The 8,716-nt window shown below is 39.3% G+C and overlaps 1 protein-coding gene across 1 annotated transcript; it reads right to left on the reverse strand.

Moving 5' to 3' along the window:
* Nucleotides 1-999: 999 nt before the first annotated feature.
* Nucleotides 1,000-8,280, reverse strand: LOC135473752 (ankyrin repeat and KH domain-containing protein 1-like). The gene is made up of 6 exons (XM_064753633.1): nt 8,134-8,280; nt 5,712-6,577; nt 5,084-5,242; nt 4,394-4,477; nt 3,192-3,380; nt 1,000-2,751 (listed from the first exon to the last, which is right to left on the reverse strand). The coding sequence occupies exons 2-6, from the start codon at nt 6,544-6,546 to the stop codon at nt 2,234-2,236; spliced, it is 1,785 nt and encodes a 594-aa protein (XP_064609703.1). The 5' UTR covers nt 6,547-6,577; nt 8,134-8,280; the 3' UTR covers nt 1,000-2,233.
* Nucleotides 8,281-8,716: the final 436 nt, after the last annotated feature.

The raw sequence follows: 8,716 nt of genomic DNA on the forward strand, positions 1-8,716 counted from the left end.
TACTAATGTATATGATGTCTTTTTCGATCTTTATCCAAGACCCTAGAAGTTTTAGTATATGCATGTGTCACAATGCATATGGCCTTTTCAAAAATGTGATAAGCTCCTAGAGTGGGTGAAGTAAATGTGTTAAATACGCCTCGACGGTGTCTCCTTGAGACAGACAAAAGGGAAATCACAAAGATTGCAATGGACGTGAGAAAAAAACAATTCTGATACCCTGCATCGATGTTGGCTTTTCAGCCACACCGGATTAAATCTCGTCCCGGCTGGTAATTTTTTTTTTGCGCCATAAGACATTTACTGGCTCCCATAAAAATACAGGAAATATAGGAGGGATGAGATTCCCGACAATATAACAGTGGTTACTGCATACTTCGCCGGAAGTTCATCATTTATCAAGTGTGACACATTTTGCTTCATTCTGATTGATTCAATCACCTTACAGTCCCAATTAATTAATATATTTATTTGATTGATGTTTTACTCCGTACTCAAGAATATTTCACTTATATGACGGCGGCCAGCATACTGGTGGGTGGAAACCGGGCAGAGCCCGGGGGGAAACCCACAACCATCCGCAGGTTGCTGTCGGACCTTCCCACGTACGGCCGGAGAGGAACAGTCCCCAATTACGATTAGGGCATGTTGTGTTGGCATAAAAAATATCACCTTTACGCCTTGGCATGCTTCTGAAAGCGCATTTTCACATACCAACCTTGAGTTGATATACATTACTTTCATGAGCAGAGGAGACCCGATGTATGTACAAATCAAAACTTCGCATTTGTTTCCGGACAATTTACCGCATTGACAGAATAAGGAAAAATATCTTAATAGGATTTGTTGACAATACTGAAAATCCCAGGCTTACACCTGTAATGCTCATTTATATTGTTTTTTACCCTATGTTCTAGGTAATATAAGAACTGATGTAGAAAACAAATATGTAATTATTCTTTTTAATAATTTTCAGGTAAATACACACATTTAGACTCCACGTAAATGCATAATATTTTTTTTTCTTCTCAGTGTATAGCCTAAGCATAATTACAACATGAAAACAATGGTACACCAACCTACATCATTTACCAGGCAGTTGGTACAGAACATATCACAATTCATGCCTTTTTTCTATAACATACCTATAGATGGCAGGTTCATCAAATCTGTATATTTGATGAATTATATCTGATAGCAAATTATATTATAGCAAATACAGTACTTCATGTACAAATATAATCCACAAAGTTGTCTCATTTATATCTTAACTGTTTCAATTTCCTAGTGTCTCCTACACTGTATAAATCTGCTACGAATACATATCTATTCAATTTAAATCCTGAGTTTTTGCATAATTTATGCAGAATGAAATTACATTAACATCAAAGTTCCAATCATTGTTATAGGTTATATCTGATTCTGTAAAATACTGGCAGCAACATCTGTTTCATTAACAGGCAGCGCAAAGACTGACTGACTGGTTGGTCTTTCAACGCATACATGTAGTGAAGAACATTTCTCATACACGACAGCAGCGAGTTTTATCCTTGTGGGAACTGCAGTGCACAATACCAATGTTCGGCCTTTCATAAGGTCCATGTAATTGACAAACTTCCTGCAAGTGCTGCAAAGATATTCACCCATTGAGCAAGCTCAGTGCGTATGCAAGCTCAATGTGTATGGTATATTGGTGAGAGGAAAGTTGACTGAAATAAATTTCCAGAAAGACTATCTAAATGAGCCACAGGCACTGAGTGCTCTTGTCTGCATTGCCACCAACAATGCAGTGAACAGAAGAGTCACATTCTCTGTCCCAGGCTGAGTTTAAGCCAGTGTCTTGAGTGCCCAAGCAACTTATTTCTATACAAAGAATAGTACAGTCAATTAACGACCTTGAATTATGTGCTAAAATGTGATAATGGAATATTTTGTTTGAAATGTAAAGCTCACATTTTTGACTACATACATGTATGTACAAAGACATTTATGGTGAATTGCAGTCAGCTTTCAACAAATGTACAAACCAGTCAAAATGTTTTGTTTTCAACCACAGCAGCAGGATTATTAGAGAAGGAACAAGGATATGACAAACAAGTACGGAACCTTGTCAGAAAGGAATAATAAGCAAATGTCACAGGATTTGGAACAATGGGTATAATCATAAATAACAAAATACTGAACAACTTTTGACTATATCGAGTATAGTGAAAAAAATAAGGGTTAACAACTATCACATTTGTGTGGCAAATTTAAATTGAATGCTGGTATCTTCATACAGTAAAAAATGTTTGAGTAATGGGGGTATAGGCAGACACCTAATGTTTGAGTCATCATACTGAACGAGTTGACGAATGCAGTTACGCAGTCGATCCTGAAGACTGATTGGTCCAAGGAACTCGGAAGATATCAAATGCTGATAGGTGGTAACAATTTTGTTCAGAGTTCTCTTTCCTGTCGAGCTGTGCAAATGACCACGAATAAAGTCACTCAGTGGACGATCATGAGGGTGGGATGACTGTGCTGTACCTGCCATGGATTCAGCATCTTTGATTTCTCGATCAAAGCACTGAAAGTATCTGCTATAAAAGCTGGGTCTGATCACTGCCCCGGAGGACCGCAGAAGACGACAGAGATTGGGCTCGGCTGCACGACACAAAGCATATTCCAGAATGGTTACCTTGGAGAAGGCAGCTTTCTGGTGAACATTGACTCCAGATTTGACAAGTAACTGTACACCTTCTGTGTAACCTGTAAAAAACATACTACCACAATTTACAAACAGAAAATGGTAATAAAAACTTCCAGCTGAGGTATTCTGATCAAAGTTGAATTATGCTACAATTTTTTTACCCTAAAACAATTTATCAAAAGCAATTTTATTTATTTATTTCAATTTTTTTTTTAAGTTCAGCAGTATAGCCATTATTTAAACTGTATTATTTATGTGCATTTTATAAGATACTATTAATTTTACTGCAGTTCGGAGTCCACTTTTAAAAAACTTCGGGCTTCTGGCAATTTTTCTAGTATAGCACATTACCTTTTACTGCTGGGTAGACAATGTCATTCATGAAAATATTAATGAGAAATCTAATTTTACGATGTTCTATGAAAATAGCCTCTGCCTTCACCCTGGGAATGCCACTCAGATCAAACTGAGCTCTGAGGTAAAACACAAGACCACCTACCTCTGCCCACAGCCACTTGTAAGGGGGTCAAGGCCCTGGCATTTCGAATGTTGATGTTACTGCCAAACTGGATCAACAGTTTCATGGCCTTCAGGTTTGAGGAGACAATGGCTTTGAACAGAGCAGTCTCTCCCCAAAAACACTGCTGGTCCACCCAGGCCCCACTCTCCAGCAGAAATGCCAACAAGTCTGATCAGAAAATATCCCAAAATTCATAATATATTTGAAACCATATAATGTCACTGAGATTTATTTACATGTATTTAATTGATTGTTTGCTTATGGCTCCCTGAAGATTTTCATGCGTATGATATTAGTGAATTTTCCCTGAAGGAAATCAGTTACTGACAAGCTTTCCATCATGTAACAGACAGATATGCAGACTATATTGATGGAAGTGGTCTTCAAAGAACTTAAGACTTTGTGAGTGGTCACATGAGCATCTTCGAACGCTTAGTCTCGCTAAGGTCCCACAAGCACACGGAGTAGGGAAATCAACAAATTCCCTGTCCAATGCCTGTCCTGACCCTACACCTTCTGTGTCCCAGCAACTGAAAGGCAAACACCTTGACCAACTAGACCAAGTGTCATTAAGACTGTGTTATGATGAATACATCCATCAAGCACAATAATTTCCTTCTGACACTCTACTGATAATGTTGTGATTTATTTATTTATTTGATTGGTGTTCCACGCCGTACTCAAGAATATTTCACTTATATGACCGCGGCCAGCAAACCGGGCGGGAATATGGTGGGGGGAAACCGAGCATAGCCCGGGGGAAACCCACGACCATCCACCCGTTGCTGGCAGACCTTCCCACTTACGGCCAGAGAGGAAGCCAGCATGAGCTGGACTCACAGCGACCGCATTGGTGAGAGGCTTCTGGGTCATTACGCTGTGCTAGCGCGCTAAGCAACTGAGCCACGGAGGCCCCCAAAATGTTGTGACCTATCACAGGTGAAATGATGAGTGGCATAGAATCAAACAATTAGAGCTTAGCAAAATCAGACAGGTCATTACCAGTGTTGCAATGACTCGGAAACTCATCCCTTACATGTATACCAAATTTCTCATACTGAAAACCTCATACAGTCTAAACACTCTGGGTTCTTTGCGACAGTGAATATCAATGACTCCTATCAGAAAACACATGATATAAATCTGAAATTCTTCCTGAAGCTGTTTTATCTGATACTTACCCAATCCTCGTGCCTCTCTTTGTCCTGCAGCATACATGAGCAGGCTGCCATCAGCTGTGTCGACCACATTTACATCTGCCCCACCTCAAATACATACAATTAAATGTACATTATAAACACTTTCTCTAACCATACAAAATAAAAGACCCAAAATAAAAGACCCAAAATAAAAGGCCCACCATAAAAGGTCCACCATTAATTTGATTGGGATTTACAGGTTATGTCCAACAAAGAATTTTTCAAGGCTGGCCTTACAAAATTCTGTAAAATGATATAAAATACTGGTTCATTCCAAGGTTGTCTAAAATGAAACTGTAGGCAGTAGGCAGGTTCATATACGAGAGCTTAGAAAGACGCTACTCAACCCAAAATGTCGTACAGAGTGCAATGGATATACAACTTTAGAACTGAACTACATGTACATGTACATTGAGCCTAGTTGTTTTTGCTTTGTTATTTCACAAATGGTTAGGTTCAGCTGAGTTGGGTCTGAAGTCCCATGTACACCGTGCTTTAAAAACTAATAGTACATTGAGATACTGAAAGTAAATCATGAAATCTTCTGACAACCTGATTTAATGGCTTTACACAAAGGGACTCATGTCAAATTTTGCGTCTCATATAATTTACCAAGACCTCTTAGATGTAGATGCTGTCTATGGGAATTGTGAAGTCAGATTTCCAGCATACCTTTGACCAGAGTCTTGACCATGTCAAGGTTGTGGCGAGCCTGGAATATTGGGGGCAGGTATGGAATCTTAGGTATGTTTGTGTCACAGCCACTGTTGACCAATAATTCCACAATGTCATAGTGACCGTGTCTGACCGCATAACACAGAGGTGTGTGGCCTGGCAAGAAATAAAACCATGTTTGATTAACAATGCATGTAATTGTGTAAATGTTATCAATACACCAGAATGTATACAATATATGTACTCTCTGCACTCTACATGTGCAAACAGTGCGTGATACCCCCCTTCAAATGAAACCACAAAAATTATTGAAATCTATGTGAACAGCTGTTGGTTTCTGTTAAATGGACAGAAGAAAGGACGGATGTATCCATTTTAAAATACCCCCACAAGTGCAACAACCAACCACTCAACATGCATTGCCTTTCAGATTGCATAGGGCTTTGAACCTTTCCGAAAGGTTGCCACAATAGCGTAGTAAATGTTAACAAACAATGATGAGGCTTAAAATTTAAAATGAAAAATTATAAGTTAGACTTGTATCGTTATCAAATTATGTGTTAAAAAAATTCAAATTAACAAATTCCCACTACATGTGCAGGTTTATGGCAGACGATCAACTGACCTGTCCAGTTACCCTGGTTCATATCGCATCCTATCTGTAAGAGGAACTGCACCACTTCCAGGTGGCCATTTTTGCATGCCATATGGAGAGGAGATTCACTGTCAGAGTTACTGGCCCTGACTAGGTTACCGCTCCTGTGTACTTCGCTGAACACCTGTAGAACTGCAAGATGGCCATACATAGCCGCTAGGAAGGCCGGTGTGACACCATTGCTACTCTTTAACACCGGACACTGTTTGCTCATCAGATACTGCACAGTGCCTGCTTGTCCATTCATGGCAGCGTAATGCAGCATGTTCCACTGCTTACTGTCAGTCAAATTCAGGGGCACCCCAGCCTGTAAGATCTCTTCAATTACACCCACATGTCCCTTTGAGGCAGCAGTGAATAACGGCACATAGCTTCCACATCTTACAAATGCTGCCCCATGCTTGATCAGCGATTTAATAACAGTCAAATGGCCTTTTTCACAGGCCAATATTAAGGCTGTTTTTCCCACGCGATCCACACTCTCTACATTCACATTGTGATTGATAAGTATAGTAACAATCTCCTCCAGCCCCAGCCAGGCCGCGATACAGAGCGGAGTCCACTCTGTGAATGTGTCCCAGTCCGTGCTCTCTCTGTCCCTGCACTCAGCCACCTCAAACTCCACATCGCCTCCATGTTTAATAATCTCTTCCACAAAGGCTGACCTTCCAGTAAAGCAGGCCACATGAAGGGGAGAAAAGCCCTCATATGTCCTGTTTACATCAGCTCCCATGGCCATCAAAGTCCTGAAGCCAACATGGTCCCCATCCCTCACTGTATCTAGGACAAGTTTTGATAAATCCATATTCTGTCTTCTTCGAATCCAAGCTTAATGACTAAAATATAATAAAACATGCATATATAAATCAACCAACATTTCATAAAAATTCTAACCTAACTGGCATGCATTTGGTAATTTACACCCAAGTGTATCAAGTCTGAACTGTGGTGAGATCTCGCAATACATGGGAGCTGAGTCTTAATTTTGACCCAATGGTGCATGCTTTACGCTAGTGGTGGCATGCATACTACAGTAAATGTGTTCCACTGAAACTCTACAAGGTACATCATATTTCCATTCACAGTAAATTGTAGCAAAAACAATTTCGAAACTGAAAATACCAAGTAGAAAGTGTTACTTTATAAATGCGGATGTTGCCTCAAACTTCAAAGGCGATATGGCCGAGACTAGGTGCTAATTTTTTTTCTTCGGCTGCTCTGTATGTGAATGTGGGTTATTGTACAGGACTCAGCTGTAACTCAGGTTAAAGGTGTGAGAATAGTAAGTATAAAAATACAAGACTCCCCTGGTAGCAACTACCAAACATCAGGGCGAAGGTGGGGACATATAGCACTGGCTTCATACACACAATTGGACAGACACCATAATTATTATAGAAACTAATCCACAGAAATTTTAATTCAGTTATGAAAATTTTATTTGTGGAGTTGGGTAACTCACTTCGAGCAATGAAGTTGCAAGACTTGTGAAATGGCTTCAAAAGTGCCATATGTTGGCCTACTGTAGAGAACACTTACCACTATTATATGTGCATTAAAACTTCCCTAGTATAAAGGACGTTAACTGTGAGAAAAAAAATCATTTTCCGAGCCTACATAACAGCAGTGGGTAAGGTCATCTCCATGAAGCTGCTTTCACAAGGCTTGACTAAGGCAACCAGATCTAGATGACAGCTGCAATAGGGTAAACCCTGAAAATGCCCTTTTCTGTCAATATGTGTTATTGCCACTGACTATGTTTGGATTGACCAACTTTAGAGCACGTTACTAAATTTGTAGGAACATTCAGTTGAAATCGATTTAATGTGTATGTGAACAGCAGTAAATGTTCCTTACCGTACAGCTGACACATATGGAGCTGTTTCTCACTGTAACTTTCACAACTGTGTTACTTGAAATGAGAGGTACCCAACACCTCAACTGCGAGAATTTACTGGTAAGATTTAAATCAGACAATACAAACAGGTTGGCTGAGGTACATCAATATGATATTAATTTATTTACCAGGAATATCCACACCAGTGACCAACTACATTATTTACATCATTTCAAGCTAACTTCATTGGAATGATAATTACCTAAGGCCCAAAATTCGATACATCTACTTGCTGAACGAGACACTGTTGTTGAAGTTATGTTTAACGATGTGTCTTTGGTAGTCCTGAAATTTATAAATGGCAACGGAATTTAGCTGTAAAATTAATTTTGCAGTAAAAGTTGCACCCGTTTTTGACACTAGCGCTGTAGGCGTAGCATTAGTAGCAATGCAATACGTCATCATGGCCTTCTGCTTTCGGCATTTTATCAGCTGTTTATGCAAACTGTCAGCGTGGAAGAATGCATATTTTAATCTTTAGAAAGAAATGTTTACCTTGCTTCAAGAACCTAGCGTTTGTGTCACATTGCCACCATGTTTTCAACTTCGAAATACCCCCGAAAGTATTCAAACTCAACATATATAAACGTAAGAACTTCGTCAAAATGCTGTTTTGCCTTACTACCCTAGTTGTCATTCGAAAACACAGAAGAGTAAAGACAAGGGAGATAAATCCACTGAGCGTGAAAAATATTGTTCACACCTATACCTGTCTGTACATTATTTTTTATAAACATATTTATATTCTTTTGTTAACGTGAAATTCTCGGATAAAGTACATTTTAAGAGGCAGATAAAGGCCACAAATATTACTTTTGGTTCTACGATATTAGGATATTGTCCTTTCATATAAACAAACCTCAAATCGCCTGCTTTGGAACCGTCAGAAGTGGAGTCAAATGAGTTTAGGTTTTAGGTCAAATACAGTAACTCGCCCATCACTTACGAAACTCTGAGTTCGAATCCATTCCACAGGTTACACACATATTAGTTATGAAAAAATTACTAATTTGCAAGTGAATGCCACATCATATACCGTCGGTTAGGCCCATGTGTCACAAAAGGATATCATGAGTGC

The sequence above is a fragment of the Liolophura sinensis genome, chromosome 8, assembly GCF_032854445.1.
Source record: "Liolophura sinensis isolate JHLJ2023 chromosome 8, CUHK_Ljap_v2, whole genome shotgun sequence".
NCBI classification, from domain to species: domain Eukaryota; kingdom Metazoa; phylum Mollusca; class Polyplacophora; order Chitonida; family Chitonidae; genus Liolophura; species Liolophura sinensis.